Source organism: Alnus glutinosa, chromosome 14 (genome assembly GCF_958979055.1).
Source record: "Alnus glutinosa chromosome 14, dhAlnGlut1.1, whole genome shotgun sequence".
Classification (NCBI taxonomy): domain Eukaryota; kingdom Viridiplantae; phylum Streptophyta; class Magnoliopsida; order Fagales; family Betulaceae; genus Alnus; species Alnus glutinosa.
This window is the reverse complement of record NC_084899.1, coordinates 24,950,715-24,977,093: the sequence shown is the minus strand read 5'-3', so window position 1 is coordinate 24,977,093 and position 26,379 is coordinate 24,950,715. Positions and strand designations below refer to the sequence as shown.

Here is a 26,379-nt window from a genome sequence, read left to right as displayed (position 1 = left end):
TCAATATTCTGAAAAATCTCACCATTCAATCACAACTAATTCGTAGTGATGGATAAAGATACTGAATAAAAAGGGTCTTGGTTAAACAAGTTTTGATGAATTCAGAAGGACCACTCATGAAATCATTTACATGGACTCTTGGTGACATTCAACTTGAGAAGTTTATTATCGAAAACAGGTAAGATTGTTTCCTTTATGCTATTGATCAGGAAAAATCACATTACAATACCGACATTAAGCAAGGAGACATTGGTACCTGCTCTGGAAGTATTCATGTTTCAATGGTCAAAAAAAGGAACATCTTCACAAATTTATGAAGAAGCTGCTTGCAGTAACCCAATTCAGATGTAAAGCTCTCAGGCATGCCAAAGCACTGCTGCTAAAACTATTAAGCAATACAATCACCCAACATCTGCACTGAAAAAAAGAAAAAAGAAAAAAACAGGCTGTACATGCAACCATGCTAACTCCTTGAGCCAATACCAATCCAATCTGTGTTTATTGTCCCAGCCAGGCCTCATTGCATGGCAGTAGACTTTTGAGGGCAACCAAACCCAGTAGAACCGAGAGCATGAATTTGTTTTGTTCCTAAAAAATCAAGTCCTTAGCTGAAAAGCTACAGTTCTTCCTAATCTGTCAAGACCGAACTTTTCCCTCTGCACGTGAAGATTCAAGCTTAGGCAGCAGTTCAGAGACCACCTTCTGTAGCGCAATATGTTTCAGCTGCTTGTTGTTTCCATTTATGACAAACTTTGAGAGAAATGTAATTTCTTGAGTACTCAAATTTTCAGAAAGCAGTTCATTCCAAAATTTATCATCCTCATTGAGGTTTGCCTCCTTTAAGATTTCTACTACTTTCTCCAAGGTTGCTACACTCCTGCCTGCACCACAACCCATTGCGGTTGCAGCACCCACTGCATTTGCAACAGCTAAAGAACCAACCATGGGCATATTGTGTATAAAACCAAATGCAATAGCTGCCACAAAACTATCTCCGCACCCAACGGTGTCAATGACATTCACCTGATCACATTGTAGAATATGAATTACATATTTCATTGCACATTAGGAAAGAAAGGAAGATGGACAAGGCGTTCAGGCAGGTTAGAATAATGGACTCCATGGGAGTTGACGGACATGGACTTTTTCCCATTATTGGAAGAAAATCAGTTGTAGCACTATCAGTTTACGTGATAGGTTTAATACAAAATATAGCAGAGACTAGTATGTCAAACTCTTGGGTTTTATGTCATTTGTTAAAACAATTTGAACATGATTTGGCACAAAAGGCTGACACTATTGTCCAACAGCAAGAAACAGGTACAATATTTGGTTTAAATTGAACATGAAGAACAAACTTGAGTGCCATTATTAACCCCAAACTAGATACTGTTATTGTGAGCAAAAACTTTCAACAACAATTATCAACATCAAGGTATCAAAAAAAGTTCAAAAGGAACTCATGGAAATGTCATAAGAAACCAAGTTGGGATTATAAATTACCTTGAATGCAGGAGCACAAGATACATTTGACGTAGTAATTAGAATCGAACCCCTTGATCCCATCTTAACAATCACCCATTTTGTGCGCAACCCTTTCTTGAGCAACTCCTGTCCTGCTAATATTGGATGTTTTATGCCAGTCAATGCTTCGGCCTGGCAAATCATTAACATAAGTGGATTAGGGTAGGAAAGAAAATCTAGCAAACAACACACAAACAGAGTTTCGCTTCTATTTACTAAAATCAACAAGGAAATCCAAAGAAATAAGGAGAACATCTTTGTGCTACATCATACCTAATTTGTCATCAACGTGAATCAATAATTCCTCTAAGGTGAATGTACCTTCACATTCTTAATATCAACTTTGCAATGTGAATTTTTGGTACTCATTGCATAAAAGAATCATTAATATACAATCAGTCCATCTATAGAACTAGAAGTCAATCAATCATGAGGTATCTCACTAATAATAAGATGTCCAGTGGGTAAAGCTAGTCCTGTTCCCAAGTACTTAGAAAGAATAGGATCCTAGGGGAAATACTTAGTTCAATAGAATTATAAGGTGTATTCTTGAACTAGCTCATTGTGTACTGAACAACTGATCCAAATGAGCCAATCCCCACCACCCATTCTATAGTGGACAGCATGCATCATTCCAACTGTTGTTAGCCATACCACATCCCATAATTTGCATAATATTTCATGTTTCCACGGCATCTCAGACTCTTCTCAAACAGAAAAGTATGTCAATGAAGTGGTAAACACACAAAAGAGGACCATAAAACATGTAGTGTCTTACACTTTCTGACCCACGGAAAAGAAATAAGCACGAGTCCTTCCAAACAGATGCTGGTCCCAACACTGTCAATTCCACTTACAGCAAAATTTGGCTCCAATTGCACAAATCCATAGGTAATAATTGTACTGACTAGTTTGGATAAATTTGACGACTTCCACATTAATGATTCGCTTGGCAATCAAATCACACTAAATAACATTGGTATAAGTAGTGAAGAAGGATATGTTCAATAGGGAGGCTACAAAAAGTATGATTTTAGATGGGATAGAATGGCGGAAAGAGTATATGTTGACGATCCTGAATAGTTGGTGAGAATGCATAGCTGATTTAATTGGGATAGGTGTGAGGCATTTGGGTGTTGACTGATATATATATATATATATGATAAGTATAAAGACAAATGTTAATATATATACCAATCAAACAAATAGGAAGTTACAATATATAAGTCAAGCCATTTTCCATTATACAAAATGTTGGGTGATCAATATTTAACATGGCCATGAAATGCACTTAACAAAATTGTTTAGGATAATATGTGATAAAACTGACAGAGAATCAGTTGAGGCAGTTTAGACGTGCATAGAGAAAACAAGTAGCAACACCACAACGAATGTTCAATATGTTTCAAATTGGAGCTGCTCCAAGGATGTGAGAACAACCAAAAAGAACGCGGATCAAGGTATTGATGACAAAAGAGCGGCTTTGCGAACTTAACAAGAAACAGAAATGGCCCTTGAGAGAAGAATGGTGCACTAACTGCATATTGTTGAAATGAGTACAATTAATATAACATAATATTGGAAGTCTAAGAGGTCCCTGGCAACATAAACACAAACTGGAAAGGGTACACAAATAAACCAACAAACAACAACAACAACAAAAAAAATGTAATTCCGTAACATTTAAGGAAAGTTATCAGTCAAACCTCATCAGAAGTCAGAAGGAGAACATCGCTCATCCTCAATAACTGGCTAAGTGCTCTCTGTTCTTCAGGTGTTCCATTGCAAAGACTCTTTCCACGTGGTCCAGGATCAAAAAAGACTGATGTGCCAACTTCAACAGCATAATCCAGAGCTGAATTAATCAAGTTGGGGGAAAGTTCATCAAAGCCATAACCATTACAGAACAGGATCTTTGACTTTTTAATAGCCTTCTTTACTTCCTTGGTTAGTCCTCTCAACCAACTGAATGCCGGCTCCTTACTAAAATCAGCCCGACTGACAAACAGAATAGGTTCAATCAGATACACTTACCGAAAAGGGCCATTTTCAGGGAGCTTCTAAACAGCCTGGAAAGTTTTATTTTTCTTTTTCAAAAAATTAAATATTTTTACCTGCAAAAACCATGTCTTTGCAAAGGGTCAACTAGAACCCAGCAAAGAAGTGTTTCATAAAAGGCACTGGGACCATCAAGAACATCAGCATCTTCAATCATCCCAACCATATCAATTCCCTCATCATGAAGCACATCTAAGAGGAACTGTCCATAAATCTCATTACCCACATGACCAATTGCAACACAACGAAGTCCCATCCTTGCTGCTGCTATAGCAACATTGCAGTTACCACCGGCTTCCCAGTATTGCTATATATGCAAAACCAAATAATCAAAGTCCAAAGTCATCAACCTTTCACATGAAAATCCCAAACAGCATCTGAACAACTGTACCGGGAATCATTCATAATATTCAATACAAATTACCAAAAATCAGTAAACTTTACATTTATTCATGATTTAATCATTTAAAAAGTCGAAACACACTTCAACCAAAAAAAAAAAGGCACTTATATATCAAACCTGAAAATGTAAGGGGTCTCTTAGTAGGTGTGCATTTTGTAATTGGGTTGTATGTGTTGTAAATGGGCTGCAATGAATGATGGGCTGTGACCCATGTTAGTGTTAGACTGATAGTAGCATTAGTATAAAAGGGCCCAAGTGTGTATTGTAGGAATTGTCCAGAACCCTAATCAGATTGAGTTTTTCTTTTCTTGGAGGCTAGGTTGTCCTCGAAACAACCCTCATTGTATTTTCCCCAATTTTCTAGTTTCAATCAATTCAAATCAATACAATTTCCTTCATCAATCAATTCAAATCAATACAATTTCCTTCATCAATCAATTCAATCCAACCAATCATCATACATCATTTTCCTAATTACCCAGAAAATTACATAAATAAATTTGTGTTTATAACATGTTATGATTCTCCCACATGGCTTAAGTGTAATCTTAATCATGTGTATATAAACTCATTTTTTTTTATAAGTAATAATTCATTAAAAAGCGCAAAGGGGCGCAACCCTAGTACACAGGAAGTATACAAAAGAGCCCCTAGTCAGAGGAAATAAACGAACATGAAAGTAAAAAATCAGCAAGCGACATACGACCCAGGCTATGCGCCGACACCCACAAATATAACATATTAAGCACATTTCTACAAATAGCCCCAACTGTAACCTCCACATCCTCAAAAGGCCTAGAATTTTTTTCACGCCACAAACCCCACAAAACACATAAATAAACCTGCTTCCAAATATGTATACAAACTCTTAGGCACCCAATCCTTGCAAGCTGATTTTTAAGGTTGAGTTCTACATGAGGTTTGTATCATTTAGTATAGAGGCTATGTATGGGATCGAATGGGTTAGAGCTTTGTGGTCGAGTTGTGGAGGGGGCAACTTATAGGCTGGATTAAAATGTCTTGTATTATGTATAGGCTGTGAAGCATGGTAGTAAGTTACCATCTTAAGTGTCCCACATAACTAATTGCGATGTTAACTATGTGTATATAAGTTCTTAGTATCCTCCTATGCAAGCCGGTTTCCAAAGTGAGTTCTAGCTAATGTTTGTATTAAAAAAAATCTTCAAACCCACGAGAAAACAAGAGTTAATACAACGGTTAAAGCAAACTCTAATTGCATTGTTCCCAACCAAAAAATAAAACCAAATTCGGCTCTGAGACGCAAAAATTCAAATGGGTCAATAAGAACTCGCACATTTTGAGCATAACTTCCTCAAATTTTATTTTAAACTCCCCAAAAAAAAAAATTCTGAAGCATTTCAATTCACAAAAGAGAACCAGAACCGGAATCCGAACCTTATCGGGCGGCGAGGCCGACAAGCGGTCCATAAAAGCCTTGAGATCGTGAGGATTTTTCGGGGGCAATTTGGGAACACCGAGCACAACATCCACGCACAGATTTCCCAAGGTCGCAACGTCCATATCCTTATCTTTGACCCCGACGCTCCTCAGTTTCCAATCCTGCTGTACGAAGCCGCCTCCGGAGTCTGGTTTGGGTGGCGAAACTTGAATTCCGACCCCTCTGCAGCTGAACACAACGGAGCGCGGGGATGGCGGGAAAACGGGGTGGGCCAGCCTGTGTTTTCGGGGTAGGATTGGGTGTGGAGATGGCCCATTGTAAGAAAGGACTGGGGATTCGAGAGGCATTCAGAAGAAGAGGATTGCAGGATGAGACTTGAAACTTGAAAGGGTGAAGAAGAAGTGGGAAAGCAGAGAATTATATGAGAGAGTGAGTCAGTGAAGAGGGGAATTAAATAAATAAAAATTAAATACTAGAATGCTGTGGGAATTTTTTGAAGGGTTCTACAAATGGAAAGCTAAATTTTTTATTTTTTATTTATTTTTTACTAGTCCCAGCCGTCTCACGAATGGGAACCAAGTATTGAGGGAACTGCAGCCTTGCAGGACTCTTCATAGATTCGGTCGTTGAAAATGAAGGAAATCTTAAAAATTAAATATAAAGGAACAATAAATAAAGGTTGAGACACTGTTTTACCCTTTTGGCTGTGGTTAGTCATCGGAAGAATGTGGCTTGGATGGTCGGATTGCTCTAACCACTCTCATGAGGTGGCCGACCGCCCACTTTGGATGAGAAAGTGATTGACCACTCTTTTTCAAAACTTTTGGAGTGGTCGCACCACTCTCATGAACCCAAATCCTTAAATGTGGTCGCATCCACTTTTAATCTATAGGATTGGTTGCACCATTTTTTAAGGGTAATTAACCATTACTCTCAAAAGGTGAGGGATGGCTGACCACCTCTTTAAAGGTTCATAGTCATCGGCCAACCCAAACTATACTCTTGGATAGCTGACCACCCCTTTAATTACTTGACTTTTTAAAATATTTGAAAGCTTACATAGTTTAATTAATCTTTGACCTATAAAATATTTTTGTGATTACAAGAAATTTCAGGGAAGCTCAATTCCAATTTCATTATTGTGCAAGTAGGATTTCAACTCCCAACTTCATGTTCTCTATTTTAAAGTGTAATAATATATAAAGTCGATTATATGTCAAAAGTTGAAATGGAACATTGGATTCAGTGGGAAAAATCTTTCTCCAGTCAAGTTGCAGTGTGGGGGATGATATTGATAGGGAATCTTTGTTATTAGGCAAGGCTTTTTCAACTGGAAATTTTTATATACCATGATCGTGATTTGCCATTCACTTTTGGCATGGGTTATAATCTGAGATTTTGTTTGTTTAGTATTTGAAAATAGTCTGTATGATTAGAAACAGCGGTCCATGCATAAGATGCATATTCTAAATCGACTTCCATGGACCATCCATTTAAGAATATATTCTTCATTCTAGGTCGATGGCTATGATCTCATAACAAAAGGCATCCAAGTTGCATAGCAATTTGATAGGGGGTAAGTATAAAGCATTTCTTGTTTCTAATGATCTCCATACACCCTACACATTCTTTTGTAGATTCTCTCTCTCTCTCTCTCTCTCTCCAATTCAAAAGTTCAATCTCTACCAAAACTTGAAAAAGAAGAGTTGTCCCAAAATGTATATTTAAAACAATAGCCTGACTAGTAAGTCGACAAGAGTTCTCTACATTAATGAGATAGCAAAACGTGGTTTGTGTCGCGTCTGTGCACATGACGTAAGCTTAGAGTATCACAAATCTCCAATTACTGATGTGGCACCCCTAGCTTGCGCCCCTAAGCGCACAAAACACAGGACGCAAGCCTTACTTGATATTAAGTGCCATCTAAAATGAGAAAAAGAATGGAAAAGTATTTCTTCCCATGTTTATCCCCCAACTTATCCATGCATTGCTTCTCTCCCATTGTTCTTAAAAACTTATGGGTTCCAAGCTTTCAAGATAAATTTCCCAGTTCCACATAGGTCAGGTGCGTGCATATGCTCTCTTTTAACTTGCTGTGAAGTGCACCAAAATTGGCTTCCTGGCATTTTTGCTCCTGTACACTTAAAAAGTATTCAAGAGGCATTGATAAAAACCATCATCCGACCTGGGGCAAATTAAAAAAGCATGATAATCTGAAACAGATCATGGTAAAGGAGGTGCTTTTTAGTTTCTTATGTCAACCACACAATTTCACAGCAAAATCTCCGGACGGGGTTGTTCCTTAGACAATTCTTCAAGTCTGTCGATAACTTTTTGGGCCAAATCACCATATGCTCTGGAGACGACAGAATCAGGCGCTGATATTACTATAGGGACACCTTCGTCACCACCCTTTCTAATCTCTATTTCTAATGGTATCTGAAACAGTCAGATGCAAACTGATTAGATCAGATTCGCAGTTGATTACAGTGAGACACAGGTGGTATCATCAACTACATCCATTAATTGCATTCCAGAAAATATATAATATAATATGGGGCAACCATGGTAATAATACATCCTCAAGATGCATATGGCTGTCATAAAGTTCAAGAAAGGAAGAAAATATTGGAATCTCCTACCACTCATTCCAACCCAAATAGTCACAGGATCATCTAACTTCTTTCATTTACCTTTAGCAGCAAGAATTTATACTGTGAGAAATATGATTATCCTATCTTTTTTTTGTGTCTGCTTTTAGAAGTGATGCACTAATATTGAACTTCAAACGCTAGTAGAAATGAGAATTACAACATGTTAACTGCATGAGAAAAGGTTGAGGTGGGTTTTCTTTGAACAATGGGTATATATTTGGTGCCAATTGGTGGCATGTTCTGACCTGGTCAAGGTTTCAATGCAACAGCATTTTTTTGGGGTCAAGAGAGCTTTCAAAGCCCAGTGTGAAAAACTATAAAGCTTTAAGAAGAATAGGAAAATGAATTGAGGCCTAGATTGACACTGATTTATTCAACTTCAAAGCTTCCAACCAGGAAAGGAACAAAGTTCAAATAGTAAAAAATGAAAAAACAGGAAGAATCAAGTTCAGAGGATCATACGAAAAGTCAACATTACTATGACATCTCTGAAAAAATAGAACTAACATACCTCACCAACTAAGTCCAAGCCCAATTCAGCAGCTGTCTTCCGAGTTCCTTCTTTCCCAAAAATGAATGAAGGTTCACCACAGTGTGGACACTTAAAGTAGCTCATGTTCTCCACGAATCCCAAAATCTGACACAGCAATCAGAATTTTGATATAAATGATGATTAATGGGCTTTTACTTCATTTCAAGTTAATTTAAAACTCTGCTAAGGAAAAGAAAAGAAAAAAAATCAAACGATCAGATGAGCAGGAATGCTTGATGAAATAAGTAAAAAAAAAAAAAAAATTGTTGTCAGTTCCTAGCAATCTCTTACAAATACAGAGCAGCACCATGTTGCATGAAATTATGTGCATGCACTCTTCATGTATGCATGTTTCTGCATCCTTCCATCAGAGATAATGCAATCATGCCTCATGCCATTCCCTAGTAACATATGCGCAACAAAGAAATCTCTAAAATGATAAACCATAACTTGAACCATTGACCTTCCTAACCCACAATGTTATGTTAGAAACCATTAAATTGCAACAAGAACATTACTCTGTAACTTGGACCAGTAACTTAATGTTTCAGCAAATGGAGAAGAATCTGAGCATATTTGAATCACATGAACTTGAGATCTTGCAACCCATAGCATTTTGACGCTGGGCACCCACTTTGACATTCAAACTTGACCGAAACAGATAATAATGCATCAAACAGACAAATCAGCAATTTAGACAACAGTCTAACATGATGAAGGGAGGGGGAGGGAGGGAGGGAGAAGTAAAAAAAAAAGGACGTAGAGAACAAGAGATGATCATACAGGAACTTGGACTTTAGAGAACATTTTAACTCCTCTACGAGCATCCATTAACGCCACATCCTGAGGAGTTGAAACAATTAGTGCACCTGCCAGCAAAGCAACAATGGTTAAAGACAATCAAGAAATACTCCCACCGAAATATATCAACAATGCATGTATAAGGAATGCAACAACTTAACAAACAACTATGACATCTGATTTTAGCTGCACTTACATGCAACCAGCAAATAAATGCAATAGACTCAAAAGCCTCTAGAGCTATGTTGTTAAGTTAGTCAACTACCTGATAAACGCAGCAATTGAGAAATAGCTATCTGAGCATCACCAGTGCCAGGGGGCATATCTATTACAAGAATATCAAGATTTCCCCAGTTCACGTCTCTGACCATTTTTCCAAGCGCATTCCCTACCTGCAAGAAATCTGTTAACCCAATTTCTATTATATGCAATGAAAGAACAGTATGAAGCAGATTCTTTGGGAGTTCAAGCTCCTAGGTTGCAGCCCCTTTTTGGGAATCCATTTGACTGGAAAAAGAAAAAAAGAACAAGGAAAAGAAAAGAAATAACTTCATGAAGCCAAGTCAAATTATTCTCATAATAAGTAATCATTTGCAGACTACGAATCTACATATAAAGGTCCAATGAACAACTAAAGCCGTTAGAGTCAAATTTGAAAACGTCAAACTCACATAGAAAACTTAAAAAAAAAAAAAAAGAAAGCATGATAATATAAAACAAGCCGTTTAACTAATTACCATATGACTGTCATCAAATGAATATCATTTTGACGCAATAATAAAAAATAAAAATAAAAGGAATAGAAAAAAAGAAGAAGAAGACAAGTTATTTCTGATGTGACTGAATCATTATCTTGCCTCAACTCCATTACTGAACCATTGCTAACACCTAACCAACAATAATCTCCAACTTGAAGGGAAAAGAGAAGGGGAAGAAAATAGGAACTCCAACTTCATCATGAGGAAGCATTGACACTATCTTTACCTTGGCCTTTCTACTCCTTCCATGTTTCACATACATTTAGTGTTCATCCCCTCTCATTAGAGTAAGATTTTTACATCCTCTGCATAAGAATGTCCAAATTCACATGAATCATAAATTTATAATTAATAGAAAGTGGAAATTACAATTTACCCCCCCTGCACTTTTCCCATAACACACAGAGGGCACTGCTCATAGCAGGTTTTTGACACTTCATCATCATCAGCACTAACAAGCAACTGCTACATTTTCCTCATGGATTTTGGGGGCCAAATGGATCCCACGATTTTCCATTACTTGGTTTCCAAACTCAACTCAACTTAACTAAGCCTTACTCCGAACTAAATAAATCTAGGCTTTATGGATCCTTTTTTCAACTATACATGTTAAATTAATTGATGTCCAAATGAGGGAAAATATAACAGGAGCTTTTGCCACGTTCCACACATTACTTCATTTCTTCCCTGAGAATTTCAAGGAGATATGAGATAGAGGATGGAGATTGATTAGGCTTGCTGCTAAGGGGAACCCCTTCAACACCACACCACACTACTGCCACCAATCTGTCACCATTGTACTGCTTTAAAATCAAACAGCCAGGCACCACCCTCATCAAGCTCAGCATCACACCAAGCCAAGCCCTCCATCCAAAGTAATAACGCACAGCAACCTCGTCTCCTGAGCTGAACTCCATAGCTACCAAACCAAGAGGCCATACTCTCTCTCTCTCTCTCTCTCTCTCTCTCTCTCTCTCTCTCATTTGGGGCACTATTTTTGTTAATATTAAGAAAATAAGATATTTTAAACCTCCCTTACATGCCACAATAAAGCTGGGAACTTATGGATACATTTTAATTTATAATAGTTTTATTCAATGTTCCCTTACTATCCGGTGACACTAAAACAACAAACTGTAAATTCTAATAATGAGACATTTTCTACATCTGCCTAAAAGATGGAAAACTGTTTTAATTAGTAATCAGTTATATATGCTTAGAAGATAAACAGAACAAAATGTTCCATGTAATTGCTCATAAATCTACCCTACTCATCCTCTTGTTATTTTTCTTTTGATTAGTAAATTCCTTTAGAAGGACACAAGGGTGCACCATTCAAGTTAACTACATACAAAAAATTATTTTTAAACAATCACCCTAATGCTTTACAGCCCACTTTACCAACACAATATAAGCATAAAGAAAGAATTTAATTGAGATATCCAAAAACCAAATTAAACCAGTATGGCCATATTATCCATCCGCAGCCAAAGCTTTACTAGATTGGGGGATTATAGTATCAATGACATAATTCTTCAAAATGAGTATACACAAGCACAAACCATTAGCATCTACATTTGGAAGATAAAAAAAGGAGTTGAAACAAATGCATCTTCAAGCAAGATAGGACAAAAAAGAAGGGCAACAATAACTAGGCAGACATACCATGGGACCTCTCCACACAAATGCAGCATCTGTATCCACAAGCAATCCCATTGACATACACTTGATTCCATAGTTCTCAAGAGGAACCATTTTCCTATCTGCTAGAGAAAGACAAACAAAATGAATGATCTCTAGAGTAGTAATTAAGAAGCAGGCTGTGAAAGGGTGCCTACTTATATTGAGGTCAGAACTAGGTGAGATAAAGGCATAGAGGTAGGCAACATGAACTCAGAAGAAGGATAATATACTTAGATGATCAATTTAAACAAACAAAAAATGGGAAAACGTGCCATGGGGGATGAGTTCAAATGTCATCTAGTTGATTGGAAGGTGGTTTGTCCCAAAATCTATTCCCTCTATCACATTTTGTTTGTCCATCAATGCAAAGCCCAATGTTTCACACTTTGTTCCTCCCAGATTTTATTATCACCAAGTATATTAGCACAAAAAGTAATTTCACACCTACTGTAAGTTGATTTCTACAAAAACCAGATGGTCCAAGGCATTTCCAGAAAAATGAAATTTGGAACTGCTTGGTGATGACAACTTTAGCAAAAAATAGGTACTGTAAAGGTTGTATTGGTGAAACATAAAAAGATTGCATCTTTCATTGCACACGGCTTTGCCTATGTATACATCTAAAACTCAGTGCATTCCGTTAGGGAGTCGACATTGGGCCCCTTCGTGCCCCCACTTCGCGGAGCTCCTCGAGTTTGTAGGTTCAAATCTCCCACGATCTATCGGAATGCCGCTAGGGAAAGACCAATGGAAAGAGATAAGGTTGCAGAAGTTCTTCTAGATTTCATAGAATGGAATAAGGCAGAATTTAGAGGTTGCTACTTATGAGACAGGGAATTTCGCTACCTTAGGGCAGTTAGAGTTATTGCCGCCGTTTACCGGGGCTTCCATTCAAAGCTTATAACACTTCTCCTTCCGACCTTCCAACACCGGGCAGGTGTCAGACTCTATACATCGTGTTACCACTTAGCAAAGTCCTGTGTTATTAATAAACAATTGCTACGCCCTGGTATGTGCCACTTTCCTAATCAAAAGATAGGAGAGCACCCCTTCTCCCGAAGTTACGGGGTCATTTTGCCGAGTTATAATGACTAAAACTAACTCAACCAACAAGTATCCCTGACCTGTTTCAACAGCATTGAAATAGTGGATATGTGCTATCTGCTCATATGACATTCCAAAATTGACAAACAACGAATTCTATAGCACCTTAGGTGATATTAAAAGTAAGAAGTACCTTCAGTCACCTCTGGCTTACTATTGATCTTCATCATGATAGGAACATTTGGTCCATACACATCAGCATCAAGCAAACCGACCTTCAGGTGGAACTTGTTAGCAAGTGCAACGGCCAAGTTAACTGCAAGCCCATCAGTATGCATAAGCCCAAAACACAAGTAGAGCCAGAAAGAAAGTAATTGTAGGTGCTTTCTCCTGCTTAAATAATAATTCAAACAAAAAGAAAAATAGAAGAAAAAGAAAGGAAGGCCCTGATGTTTTAAATTCATTACTCTTACTCAAATTTACAAAGATGCCAAATTAAAACGTATGTGTTGTGCTAGTTTGACCATGTTATTTCTACCACCACTCCTTTTTCAGTCACCTCGCAAAGGATGCAGTCAAACCTCATATTGACAGTAAGTATTACAATCTTAAGGGTTAAAGATTTAACCACATTAGTATCCAACAGTCCTAGGGCTTTTGGATCAATGATTAGGCCCTTAACAACTGATATTAAAGCAAAAACTACGTCACGGGTTTGAGTCATGGAGGAAACGACCTATAGCTGGATTAAAATGTCTTGGTATTATGTATGAGCATAGTGTTAATTCATTGAATACTGATAGATGAGTGAAGCCGCTAAATAGAGATAAGTATATCATCGGGTCAGTGACGATAGAGTAGGCCACTATGAACATCGATTTTGGAAGCACGGTGAAATGTTACGATCCTAAGGGCAAAGGGTTTAACCAAATAAGTATCCAACCGTCTTAGAGCTTTTAAATCAATGGTTAGGCCCTTAACCGTAAGCATCATAAACTAAACATCAAATAGATTCGACAGTTTACTGTAAGAAAAATTAGTTATTTCGAATTGGAACCTAAAACTAGAAAAAGACTTGAACAAAGTAAAGTAAAATATATATATATATATATATATATATATATATATATATATATATATATATATATATATATATATATATATATATATATTGAATCAACTCACATTTTTAGTTTTGCCTAGCACGTATTTTTTTTTTACTGAATTTACACACAAGTACCGATGTTTCTGCTTCCCTAGTATATAAGCATAAAGCTACCCAAGTCGCACAATTTCCAGACCCTTAAACCGAGAAAGAAACTAATCAACACTGTCGTCAATGAGTCATGAATCTAAGCAGTCAACACTTTCATGAACTTAACTCCGGCAAAACGCCAACGTCTAATTTTCATCTGATTGTTCTAAGCACATCAAAGGACCCCAATTTATACAGATTTAGGACGACCCAATAGGCCAAATGCCAGTAAATGTTTTTTAAAAAAAGGTCAAAAAGAAAAATCTTCACTCCTTTAAATATTAACATCTTGACAAATAACCCATATCTTAAAAACCAAAAATCTTAATGTTATAAAAAAAAAAAAAAGAGGAACAATAAACCCAAAAGAGTACCTGCAGTGGTGGACTTGCCCACGCCGCCTTTGCCAGAAGCAACGGCTATGGCATGCTTAACCCCTTCAATCTGAAGATCCTTCTTGACGCTAGAATAACCCCTAACACCTCCAAGCCTCTACACAAGCCCATTCAAATCCTTTCAACAACAATAACAACAAAAATTTTAAAATTGTAAAGCAAGTAACTTACAGTGAAGGACCTGAAGAACCCCTCCATGAATTCCTTCAAAGCCAGATGAAAGCCTCCAGAACAGCTAACAAAAATACTTGCAGCTTCTTATTGAGTTGTGACTTTCCAAAGTCCCACACCGTAGCGTTGTTGAAAGCCCCCGAGCCTCACTAAAATTAAAGGGAAAGTTAAAACTTCAATGAAAACACATTTCTGAAAGAATTTCTATCATTTCAGGCTTTCAGCGTGAGAATTGAAATATCTGTTATTAAAATTTGACCGTCGTTTGAGTGACACGCAGTGTCAATTACTGAAGGCTGGTTGTCGTTTAACTAAGAAAAAAATAGATTCTTAAAATATATATTATTTATTACTTTGTTTGGTAGGAGTTTATTCCTCTAAAAAAAAAAAAAATAGAAAAATAACTATTCTTAAATGAATATACTACATTTTTCAAGAAAAAAAAATCATTTGTTATTTTCTATTTTTTTGCAATTTTTTTTTGTTTAAAAAAAAAACCAAAACCCTACTTTACAGTTGCTGACCGACCTCATATGGAGCTAGAAGTGGTCGCACCACTCTTGAAACGCCTCAAGAGTCCACCACCCTCGGAGCCTTTGTGCCACCCTCGATGAGTATGTATAATTTGAGTTTTTTTTTTTTAAAAAAAATAATAATAATGTGAAATTATTTTAATAATTTTGTTTGGATTCCAATTAAAGTGTATGCATTATTACCAAACTAAAGAATATAAATAATTATTTCATTTCACTTTCTTTTATTATCGGTAATGACTATATTTTTTTGCAATATTTGTTTGGTGGGATTCATTATGATTTATGGTTGATGGAATATCGCTTGCATGGTACCAAATACGAATCCGGCTTCAGTGCTGTAGATCTGCTGTTAACTCCAACTTTTTTAACTAAAACTGTGTTGTTTGAGCTTCAGAGCAAATCGTCTACTTTCTTTTGTGACTTAACGCCGTTTGGGTAGGAGAATCGTGTCTTTTCAGTGGCAACACGGGAAACATCGATCACTCTAGTGGACATGATCGTCCATTACCAGAATGAACCCACGTACGTACCTTCCCCAAATCTCGCCGTCTTTGATGAACAAAAACATAGGCACCTCCACCACGTCCATGTCCTTCAAGAACTGTATACGGCTCTCGTTCTCATCGCCGTTCATGCTCACAAGCACCACCGAGTCCGCCACCTGCTTTGACAGCTTAATCACAGTCGGATAAACCTTAACGCTTGGCCCACAATGCTTCAACCTCACATCATGCACAATCAGTTTATGATCAACCTTATTATCTTCAATCAGCTTCTCCACATCCTTCCTACAATGTAGCTAGTTGTACCACAGAAGAATGATTATCTCCGTACGTAGTATAACGTAACACATCTTCCACAAGCACGTCTGGGCATATCCCCTTCTCTTCATGAATTTTCTCCATGCTCTTGTAAAAGCTGAAGTGTGTGACTTTGTCGATTTTCTCTTGCTTGCAAAGCTCCCTTGTCTTTTCTAATTCATCGCCAAGCAAGCCCTCTGTTGGATGCGTTGTTGCTTGCCTGAGGGATGAGGTAAAAATTTCATCACACATACATCTTTGATGAAAATCTGCTTTGAAACTTTCAATTTTGTTGCATACTTTACTACCCTGATCTCTGTATCTTCTGCTTCTTGGGTTTTCGTTTCTCTCAATTTTGCTCACTTCTCTATGTGCATCTAAACTTGTGCTTCTCCCGTGGTGGATTCCAGTTACGGTTATGGAAAAGTAGGGCATCGTCACCATTCTTGGGTCAGACAGTGAAAGAACCAAAGATGCTTCTCTTCAAAGAACTCTATCCGCGCATGCACAGACATGTCATCCAAGAAATGGCTGGCTCAAAACGGCTTCTCTCCCATGAAAAAGATCGCATCCTCTGAAAAATTTTCTATCTCCTTAGCTTAATATTCTTCATCGTCCTCTTCAGAAGGAGAAGAAGACTACGATGAAAGGAAGGAGCAGGTAGAAGGTAGGAGGGCGAAGACAATTCGATATGTGGAGCTCTATCTATTTCCTATCCAAACGGCGTCAAGCCACAAAAGAAAATAGACGATTTGCTGTGAAACTCAAACGACGCAGTTTTAGTTAAAAAAGTAAGAGTTAAATCTGGGCCATTCATATTTTAACCGTAGATGTGCTAAAACTACAGCATTGAAGCCGGATCCACCAAATACCAATAGATATGAAATTAAACCAATTAAAATCATTCCCAATATTTTTCAACCAAATTTGGATGTAGCTTGTGCGATGTACAATTCAACAATGTTTTATTAGCATAAAGGGTGTTATTTTGTTGTCAATTAATACAAATTTCAAGTACAACCCATTCTTAAAAATTGGCTTGCAAGAGGAATGTATCAAACAGCTTACATATACATGATTAAGATTGCACTTAAGTCATGTAAGACACTTAAGATCGTAGCATAGTATCACACTCCACAAATGATGTCCACAACAGTCCATTATGACACTAACCTGATGACAACTATTTTCTCGTTTGACAGTTTCACTTACTTATTAGTATGTAATGGATTAACATTATGCCCATAAATAATATAAAGACATTTTAATCTAACATATAGGTCACTCTTCGGGACTATGCCACAAAGTCACAATACATTCTATATCATTTTTTATGTGATAATGGTTCTAATACCAAATGATGATACAAATATAAGGTATATCTCTTAGAAAGCTCTTTATTTACTAGTTTAGAGAGACAGAGAGGTAGGCAATCATAAAAAGAGATTTAAAGGGTAGCACATGTATGTATTAATCGGTGTTGTTGGCAGATTAATAGGTGGTGTTGTTGGCAGGTCAGTGAGGTCACCTTAAAATACACTCTATGTATTTCTGACCCAAACACAAAGTAAAGAAGAAAAAAAATAAAATTAAAAAATAAACAGCTTTGAATATTTTTGAAGTTTCCTTTATTTAGCAACCAAACAAGCAAATAACAGTTGGTTTCGACGGTCAAGTTACTTTCCCAGGCATGCAGGGAGGGACCTCCTTGTAATTTTTCTTTTTTTTCTTTTCAGGCTCTCTTCTTCTAATCCATTTATTTAATTTTTTTTTTTTTTTTTCTCAATTTTGCTTTTGCCAATTTTTATCACAATTTGCAACTGTCCCTCTTCCGCTTTGGCTCATTCATCAAGCTCTAGACCGGGTACCTAAATTTTTTTTTTTCTTCCGTTTTTGCTTGAGTTTGTTTGCGATTGGAATGTGCATTGTGTTTATTTACACCCTTTTGATCTTCATTTACGTATGTAGATCGTTTAATTCCTTATTAAAATGGTTTATTTTTGGAAGAACTTTAATTGGGTACCAATGTTACAATTTGTTGCCAGTTAAAATCTCCAAAAAAAATAAAAATAAAAAAAATGGGGTTTTTAGCTTTGTTTGTGGATAGCTCAATGTGCATTCTTGAATTGAATTTGGGTTTGGTTTCTCACATTTAATAGGTTAGGCTTTTATTGTGCTTTGTTTAACTTTGTCTCCTTGTTAGTTGATTCTGTCATTATGTCGTACAGTTGGGTTGGTTTGAGTTTATTTTCTGGTTTTCTTCAGGGTTGTTCTTTTTGGTTGATTCTATGATGGTGTTGCACAATTGTGAATGCCTCGTCTTTTATCGATTCCGGGAACTGGGTTTTCCTAGTTAGTTTTTTTTTTTTTCAATTTTTTTTTTTTTTTTTTTTTTCATGAGGGGGTTTCGGGATTTTACTCAACTGCCCACATTTTTGACGATTTTGTTCATATTCCTTCCAGTTGAGATTTTATCTTTTACTTTGGTTGTTCCCAAATCCCAAGTTGTCTTATTATCTCTTGTCTCCGTGGTTATTAAAGCTTACAGTCACATTTTGGCTGTTCCGGAGTTGTTTCATTGTTTTTTCCATCTTTGGGCTGTTGAAGCTTATAGCAACAATTGAGTTCAGGATGGGAATCTCAACTTTGAGGATTTGCAGGAGTTGCATATCTATCATTTTCACCAATAGAACCCTTCCTTGATATACCAAATCAGGAAGCTCATGCCTTTTTAGAGCGATTTGGGTGGAAATGGCAGCAACTGGGATTTCATCTATCAAAGTAAAAGGGAGTGCACCGGGGTTTACAGCTGTTCTGTCATCTGCAGCTTGTGAATGGTTTTTGATTTTTCTGCTGCTTGTTGATGCTGTGTTATCATATTTGCTGACAAAATTTGCTAGTTATTGCAATTTGCAAGCGCCCTGTATCTTGTGCTCCAGGCTTGATCATCTCTTAGGCAATGAGAAACCCAAGTTTTATCATCATTTGCTTTGCAGCAACCATAGATCAGAGATATCATCTTTGATTTCTTGTCACATTCATGGTAAGCTTGCTGAAGGCAGTGGGATATGCGAGGATTGTCTCTTGTCATTCACCATGAAGAACAAATCAAACCCCGAAACTCGCAGGTTGTTGGTGGGTATATTGGGGATGGATCTTGTTGGTTATGATTTCCAAAGCCCAATGCTGAGCAAGGATTTTATCTCTGGTTCCGTGGGCACAAAGCTCTGTTCTTGTTGCAATAAGCCTTGGAGATCAAGACAAAATTCCCAAAGATTACTCCAACTACTATCATGTCAGAGTGGTGTTACTAAACCTTACATTCCTTTGCCTCGTTTGCCTAGCCGTAGCCGCCTAAAACATCGAAATAGCCTGAAGAAGATAAGGGGTAAACTTTCTGGGTCAGTGACATCTCGTCATCTAGGAAACAGTGGTTTTGATCCCTTGTCTCATGTAGGATACTCCAAGCTGAAGATCACTTCCGATTCTGAGTCTGAGTTCCCATTTTCTGATGATGACTGTGGTAGTGGTATAATTCGTGAAAAAATTGAGGCTAAGGAAGATTTTGCTGTTCAATGTACTTCAGAATTTCCAAGCAGAGCACTTTCCAGTGGTTTAGATCTGAAACTGCCGAGCCATCTTTATAATATCAAGCCTTCACTTTTAGATCCATGTGTGCAGCCTGATGTTAGCAAGTATCAGGACGTGAAATTCCTAGCTTCTAGGGTAGCAATTGAGCATTGTTTGAGTGAAGTCAATTGGCAGCAAGTCAATCAGAAGTCTGGTCCTTCTGCACCACCTGAGCTTATTTCACTAGATGACATTCCCCCATTAGCAAATGTTATGGAAGTTCCTCATGAAGGATCAACAGAAAGCACTCCCATGCTTCCTCTCTGTTGGAGTTCCAATGCTACTGCATTAGCTGAGCTTATCACTCTAGCTGACAGCCCCCCAACTGATGGAGCATCAGCAGAGAAGTGTATTCTCTTCTCTCTCCCTCTCCCTCTATCTATGTGTGTGTGTGTGTGTGTGTGTGTGTGTGTGTGTGTGTGTGTGTGTGTGTGGAGCTTCTTACATGTAACTTATTCCTCCTATCTGAAATGCTTTGCAGCGGCAGATGTTACTGGAAGAAGTGACAGTGGACATGTATCTATCAATGAGTATGAGGAAGTGCTAAAGTTGATAAGTACAACAGCTGGAGCATCTGTTAAAGGTGATCAGGCCGTTAATGACCTTTCTGTTATAAAGCCAGTTCTTGTTGATCCAGGTGATGTGCATAAGCAGGCTGTCAGTCTTGAGGAAAGAGAAGCCTCTGATGTTGTTGCTGAACAACTTACCGTGAGGGAACCAGATAGAGTCAACGAAGAATTGAATCTGTTGCCAGCACATGATTATTCTGCTCAACAGATTTACTTATCATCAAATAGTACAAGTCCCATACTACCTGGTTGTTTTGATGAACAACATAGAGCTGATACTTCTAGCTATAATGGAACTCGGATGCTGCAGAAGTCGGTCTCAGTGGAATCAAGTCTTGAATCTTTAGATGGAAGTTTAAGTGAAATTGAAGGTGAAAGTCTTCTTGATAGGTTAAAGCGACAGGTTGAGTATGACAGGAAATGCATTAGAGCTTTGTATAAGGAAGTAGATGAAGAAAGAAATGCTTCTGCAGTTTCAGCAAATCAGGCAATGGCCATGATCACAAGGTTGCAGGAGGAGAAGGCAGCACTCCATATGGAGGCCCTTCAGTACTTGAGAATGATGGAAGAGCAAGCAGAATATGATGTAGAGGCACTGGAGAGAGCTAATGATCTCCTGGCTGAAAAAGAGAAAGAGATACAAGATTTGGAAGCTGAGGTAGAATTTTGTAAATCAAACTTACCCATTGAATCAACGGTAGAGATTATACACGAGGGAAGTAGTGATTTGAAAGGAGAAAATGTCATTTTGGAGAGTACTAGTGTACCTTCCTTTACAAATAATGTCAATTTTCATTGTAAGTCAATGATGACTGAGGTATCAAAAGACAGTGATATATCTTTTGTTGCTGAAACTACTTCCTTAGATTTTGAAGATGAAAAGTTGTATATTTCAGAGTGTTTGAAGAAATTGGAGAGGAAGCTTTATCAAATTTCCAGTGATAGGACTTTGTCCAACATGCCTTATGGTGGACATTCTGAAAAATTCATAGATGGTAGAAATGACCAGGAAGAATCTCTTAATATTAAGGTGAATCAATCAAATGGTCAAATGGAAGAGAATTGTTTGAATGTGAAAAAAGACTTACATTTATCTAATGGAAACTCTACTTCTCATGAGGGATCAACTGCTTCAGATGGTGATGATCATTTTGTTTGTAAGGAGAAAAATTTCTTCTATTTCAATGGGCGAAAGCATTCCATGGACGAAACAGAAATTGGTTTGGTTGCTCTTGAATATGAAATCTCAGACCTTAATGATAGATTGGAATCACTTGAGGCGGATCATGATTTTCTTGAGCGTAGTCTTAACTTCCTTCAAAGTGGAAATGAGGGACTACAATTTGTTCAGGAGATTGCTTATCAACTGCAAGAATTGAGGAAAATTGGAATAAGATTAAGATGTCAATCTGTTCCTTGAGTGACATGAATCATGACATGGTAAGCATACTAAAAAATATCTAGTTGTGCTAATCTTCACATCTAATTTTGGTCTGTAAAATCTGATTTTAACGATAGTGTTTTTTGTTTTTTTTCTTGAGGGCATTGCTTATTTCTGCATGACAGAGATAAATATCAATGTCTGTCCCAAAGTACATATAGGAGTACTTCAGTGCAGAATCTTCTCAACCAGCAGAAAATTTCTTCTGTATCTTTAGTGTTTGAGGGCTTAACTCGTCAGTAAAAGCAATTTGACACAGAACTACCTTAGCTTGTTAACAATTGTTTTGATTATTCACTATTGATATTAAGGAGACCATCATACATGAACAAAACGTTTTTTAGATAACCAGGAAACTCACTGCTGCAACTAGTGTTGCATTTAAATCCTTAGAAAGGGATGGGCAAAGCATGTGATTTGTAATAATGTCTGAAAGTAGAGATCTTATCTGGCATCACAAGAGAAATAGCATTCACATTCAAGAATGGATCTCTCCGAAAACTGCTGACAAGAGAACTCTTTTGACTTAAAGACGAATAAAGTATGAGCTGACAAGTGGTTTTTTCTTTCTTCCTCATTAGGTGTACCTCAAGTTGCTAATTAGATTTGAGAATTTCAGGCACATTTGATGAGTTTGTCATGCTTGCAAATGAACTTCCATATTATATCCCCAGAATTGTCTTTCTTAATCCTAAAGCTATTGGCTTTTTTTGCTTTTTGCTGCCTTAAATTTGATCTCTACAAGTTGAAATTTATCATACTTATCTTCCTATAGCCTAACCCTTTTCTTCTACTTCCTAAATTATATTTTTCAGATGCATACCAAATCACTACGAGGAAACCAGAAAACAAAAGTCAAAACCAGAGGAATATTTTCAGCCAGTTGTGGGGTGCAATGACCAGAGAAGTCATGGCTCGGTTTTCAGTTTGCCGCAAATATGAATAATCAAGATGAGGTTACGCATACAGGTACTACAAGAACAAAATGGTATATATTAGGAGATAGCATTATCAACTTTGGAAGTAATCACTTCCATCTTCCTTTCGTTTCCTTCTGGGTTTTGTTTGATTAAAGAGATGTCAGGGTTAACTAATTTTGTTATATCAATGACAACAAGATTGTAAAACTGATGATTTCCTATTTAGCTTAATTTCTTGTTCTCAAGTTCGCTTATTCTTATAGGCAAACAAACCACTTCCATTGTAAATTCATACAGATGATGATTTTAGTGGTTATAGAGATTGTATATACACCGAGCCAATTCCTGATATTTTCCCCAAAATTGCCATGCAAGTAGCGTATCTAGAGTACTGCCTTATCTTTCCTACTTTATATACTCTTTAAGATTATCTTTATTGACAACTCTTTTTTCTGCAAAATGTCCAAAGTAGCTTCTCTATTTCTCATTAAAGCTGTTTTATCGATTTTATGGATGCGAGAGGGCTATGCATGTTTTGTAATTTACATGTACATGACTTCAAGCATTCATTTCACAGTGGTCACCATCATCCTTTTCTTCTAAAAATAGACAAGATTTTTCCTTAAATCGTAGTCCTATATGAAGACGTTTGGCAGGAGCCTGGTTTGAATTTGGGTGTGTGAAGGACCCTCCTTATGCGAATGTTACAAAAGCTTGCACAAATATAATGTAGTTGCCCATTTCAAATTTTTGTTTGGATGAGAAGGAAAGGTCAACAACTTGGTACAGGAACAAGAACAATCCATCATTTTCTATTTGGAGAGAAAGATAAGACTTTTCAGGATCATATAAAATGTGCACAAAAGTATATAAGAGACTTGGTCCTCAACCTAGCTAGTGTGCTTGGCAAATTGATTCAGTTTGGGCTTCGCAAATGGGGCACTTAAGATCATCTTGGGTAGCCTGGTTCGAAAACTTGAACATATTGAGCCTGACTGGAAGGGAGTTCCAAGCCACTCTCCAAACCAAATGCTAGCTAGCCTGAGCCTATGCTGGAGTTTTAGACTCCACATCTTCTTGGAAGAAAATTTCTTGAAGGGACAGGAATGGGTCCAGACCCAATGATCTTGAGAGGGAGAGGAGGCTAGTTGGATGCTTTTTATTTGTGGTGAACCCAACACGAACCAATACAAAACTATAGAAAACTAGAGAGTTAGGATTGAGAGGTTTGATCCGTTTAATTAAATTAGTCGGGTTAGAATTGACCTATATAATTTTATACCTATATTTCGATTTGACACGCGAACACGAATTACCACTCCTATAATTAGGTTGCTGGCTTGATGCTTTCCACAAGCACGTGGAAGTCACTGGTTTCCCTCACGTACGCTTCATATGGCATCCTTTGAAATTTACAATCACCGATGACGAAGATGGATTATGTTTACCAGGAAAGTTCTCCACGTCTGTGTGAAGAATTAGCTTATGGAAAAAAGAAAAATCCACGAGGTAGAATGCATTTTTGTTGTTGGACCAAATCCAATTAGCACGTTTCTTAATCAAGGTTTAGTTCCTTGGTTGTTAGAATTAGAAAAAATTCACTAGTAGATATGTTCTTTCTTCATGCCATAACAATGACATACCTCCATAATTTAGTACATAATTTTTCATTTGTTTTATAGGTGGTACTTAAGTTTAAGGGTAAAAACCACTTTGATACTCGTGTTATATTTTCCATCAAAATATTAACAGTTTACCACATATCAACCCCTTTCCCTCTTTTTCATCAGCGCTATAATTTTTTTTTATTATTATTAAATACAGATTGCCATGTAAGTATAGAAGAACCTAATAATTAAGGATATTAGAATGAACTCTAACATTTTTTTTAAAAAAAAAAACAAAAAAAAGAAATTGACCATTTGTATGAAATTTTTTTGGGTCAAACCACCATTTGGGTTATAGAAACTTAGTCATATATCTTCGGTAGAAAAAATAAAAGATTGTGATTCTCATGATCTTGAGCACTAACTTTTAAAAGATTGGGATTGACTTGGACAATTAACAACAAAATTAAAAGAGCAACACTCGACCCTATAAATACAGACACCATTTTCCCATCATTGTAAAATATGCCTATCCACAAAAACACATAAAAGATCTCAGTAAGGAGTAAGGAGCTTTCCAAATATATATTAGCCATGTCGTTCCTCCAACTCTTAGCCTCGTTTTCTCTTCTCATCCTTCTTTCCATAGTTTCCATCCTCTTCCTCACCAAAGCTTCAGCACGCAAAAAACAATCATCTCCACCACCCACCATCAGCCTCCCAAGATCCTACCCTATAATCGGTTCATTCTTGGCCGAGCTTGCCAACCGTAACCGCCGTCTCCAATGGCTCTCAGATATCCTCCAAATCTCACCTTCCGCCACCTACGTCCACCACCAATACTTTGCCAAGCGCCAGGTCTTAACCGCCAACCCTGCCGTCGTCCAGCACATCCTCAAGACCCACTTTCATAACTACGGCAAGGGAGACGACTTCCACCGAACCCTCAAAGACTTCCTCGGCCAAGGCATCTTCAACGTGGACGGCGAGTCCTGGAAGTTCCAAAGACAACTCGCTAGCCATGAGTTCAACACCAAGTCTCTACGCAAGTTCGTCGAGACGGTCGTGGAAACTGAGCTCTCTGACCGCCTCATCCCTATCCTCTCCTCAGCTGCCGCAACCGGAACTATCCTAGACTTCCAAGACATTCTTCAAAGGTTCGCCTTCGATAACATATGTAAAATCGCTTTCGGGTTCGACCCCACCTACTTGTTGCCCTCTCTTCCACAAACCAAGTTCGCTCAAGCTTTTGAAGAAAGCGTCAAGATCAGTAGTGAGAGGTTGGATGCATTAATCCCAATCGTTTGGAAAATCAAGAAGGTGTTAAACATTGGGTCCGAGAAGCGTCTGAGAATCGCACTGTCAGAAGTTCAAGAATTTGCCAAGAACATAATAAGAGAAAAGAAGCACGAGCACAAAGAGAATGCCTTGCTCGATTCCGTAGACCTCTTGTCAAGGTTCTTGAGCTCCAACCAATCGAACGAGACCTTCGTGATGGACATAGTGATAAGCTTCATACTTGCTGGGCGTGACACTACCTCCTCGGCTTTGACATGGTATCTCTGGCTACTTTCCAAGAACCCGCATGTTGAGTCTGAGGTTCTGAAGGAAATCCAAAATAAATCCAAAGCGCCTATTTACGATGAAGTCAAAGACATGGTGTACACTCATGCTTCTTTGTGTGAAAGTATGCGGTTGTACCCGCCTGTCCCGTCAGACACGAAGGCGGCACTAAATGATGACGTTTTGCCAGATGGCACGATGGTGAAGAAGGGAAATAGAGTGACGTACATGCCGTACGCGATGGGGAGGTTGGAGACTTTGTGGGGGTCTGATTGGGCCGAGTTCAAGCCTGAGCGGTGGCTTGAGAAGGACGAGGCAGAGAATAGCCAGTGGAAGTTCATGGGGAGAGACGCGTATACGTACCCAGTTTTCCAGGCGGGGCCGAGGATTTGCTTGGGGAAAGAGATGGCGTTCTTGCAGATGAAGAGGGTACTTGCAGGCTTTCTCCCGCAGTTCAAGGTGGTGCCGGTGGTGAAGCAAGGCATGGAGCCGGAGTTTGTTCCGCAATTGACTGCCAAAATGAAAGGTGGTTTCCCAGTTAAGATTGTGAAGAGGGAATGGAATGCAAGAGAATAAGAATTTACGTAGATATGGGTTTTTTTTTTTTTTTTTTTT

General features: G+C 37.8%; 5 protein-coding genes and 1 long non-coding RNA gene across 7 annotated transcripts; 2 read left to right on the top strand and 4 right to left on the bottom strand.

Annotated features, from left to right (window-relative positions):
* Positions 1-46: 46 nt before the first annotated feature.
* Positions 47-5,953, bottom strand: LOC133858047 (fructokinase-1). The gene is made up of 5 exons (XM_062293465.1): positions 5,402-5,953; positions 3,639-3,889; positions 3,231-3,522; positions 1,504-1,656; positions 47-1,023 (listed from the first exon to the last, which is right to left on the bottom strand). The coding sequence occupies exons 1-5, from the start codon at positions 5,750-5,752 to the stop codon at positions 637-639; spliced, it is 1,434 nt and encodes a 477-aa protein (XP_062149449.1). The 5' UTR covers positions 5,753-5,953; the 3' UTR covers positions 47-636.
* Positions 5,954-7,111: 1,158 nt separating this feature from the next.
* Positions 7,112-14,961, bottom strand: LOC133858007 (iron-sulfur protein required for NADH dehydrogenase, mitochondrial). 2 transcript variants are annotated; one of them, XM_062293419.1, is made up of 9 exons: positions 14,699-14,961; positions 14,507-14,624; positions 13,071-13,193; positions 11,816-11,913; positions 9,658-9,784; positions 9,375-9,460; positions 8,571-8,696; positions 7,647-7,844; positions 7,112-7,546 (listed from the first exon to the last, which is right to left on the bottom strand). In XM_062293419.1, exons 1-8 carry the CDS (start codon positions 14,723-14,725, stop codon positions 7,677-7,679), a joined length of 873 nt encoding a protein of 290 aa, XP_062149403.1. In that variant the 5' UTR covers positions 14,726-14,961; the 3' UTR covers positions 7,112-7,546; positions 7,647-7,676. The 2 variants fall into 2 exon arrangements, with proteins under 2 accessions (XP_062149403.1, XP_062149402.1); XM_062293418.1 differs by having other exon boundaries at positions 7,112-7,844; positions 14,699-14,960.
* Positions 8,732-9,364, bottom strand: LOC133858008 (uncharacterized). Its single transcript, XR_009898412.1, has 2 exons — positions 9,110-9,364; positions 8,732-8,992 (listed from the first exon to the last, which is right to left on the bottom strand). It is a non-coding gene; the product is annotated as an uncharacterized LOC133858008 (long non-coding RNA).
* A 757-nt stretch (positions 14,962-15,718) lies between the features above and the next one.
* LOC133856864 (thioredoxin-like protein CDSP32, chloroplastic) lies at positions 15,719-16,469 on the bottom strand. The gene is given in 2 exon segments (XM_062291902.1): positions 15,719-16,036; positions 16,038-16,469. Coding segments are annotated over 2 exon segments (750 nt in total).
* A 1,703-nt stretch (positions 16,470-18,172) lies between these two features.
* LOC133856625 (probable myosin-binding protein 4) lies at positions 18,173-22,950 on the top strand. The gene is made up of 3 exons (XM_062291684.1): positions 18,173-20,013; positions 20,146-21,673; positions 22,490-22,950. The coding sequence occupies exons 1-2, from the start codon at positions 18,786-18,788 to the stop codon at positions 21,651-21,653; spliced, it is 2,736 nt and encodes a 911-aa protein (XP_062147668.1). The 5' UTR covers positions 18,173-18,785; the 3' UTR covers positions 21,654-21,673; positions 22,490-22,950.
* A 1,786-nt stretch (positions 22,951-24,736) lies between these two features.
* Positions 24,737-26,379, top strand: LOC133856875 (cytochrome P450 94A2-like). Its single transcript, XM_062291916.1, has one exon. The coding sequence runs from the start codon at positions 24,796-24,798 to the stop codon at positions 26,338-26,340; it is 1,545 nt and encodes a 514-aa protein (XP_062147900.1). The 5' UTR covers positions 24,737-24,795; the 3' UTR covers positions 26,341-26,379.

What these genes read in the sequence shown, in the direction of transcription:
- LOC133856875 (XM_062291916.1), top strand. Translation starts at nt 24,796, where the DNA reads ATGTCGTTCCTCCAACTCTTAGCCTCGTTTTCTCTTCTCATCCTTCTT.
- LOC133856625 (XM_062291684.1), top strand. Translation starts at nt 18,786, where the DNA reads ATGGCAGCAACTGGGATTTCATCTATCAAAGTAAAAGGGAGTGCACCG. An exon ending in TGGAGCATCAGCAGAGAAGT is followed by an intron (nt 20,014 to 20,145) that starts GTATTCTCTTCT and finishes AATGCTTTGCAG; the next exon opens with CGGCAGATGTTACTGGAAGA.
- LOC133858047 (XM_062293465.1), bottom strand. Translation starts at nt 5,752, where the DNA reads ATGCCTCTCGAATCCCCAGTCCTTTCTTACAATGGGCCATCTCCACAC. An exon ending in CGGCCTCGCCGCCCGATAAG is followed by an intron (nt 3,890 to 5,401) that starts GTTCGGATTCCG and finishes TTGCATATATAG; the next exon opens with CAATACTGGGAAGCCGGTGG. An exon ending in CAAAGACATGGTTTTTGCAG is followed by an intron (nt 3,523 to 3,638) that starts GTAAAAATATTT and finishes TCTGTTTGTCAG; the next exon opens with TCGGGCTGATTTTAGTAAGG.
- LOC133858007 (XM_062293419.1), bottom strand. Translation starts at nt 14,725, where the DNA reads ATGGAGGGGTTCTTCAGGTCCTTCACT. An exon ending in TTGTGTGGAGAGGTCCCATG is followed by an intron (nt 9,785 to 11,815) that starts GTATGTCTGCCT and finishes GATTTCTTGCAG; the next exon opens with GTAGGGAATGCGCTTGGAAA. An exon ending in GCTTGGACTTAGTTGGTGAG is followed by an intron (nt 7,845 to 8,570) that starts GTATGTTAGTTC and finishes TGACTGTTTCAG; the next exon opens with ATACCATTAGAAATAGAGAT.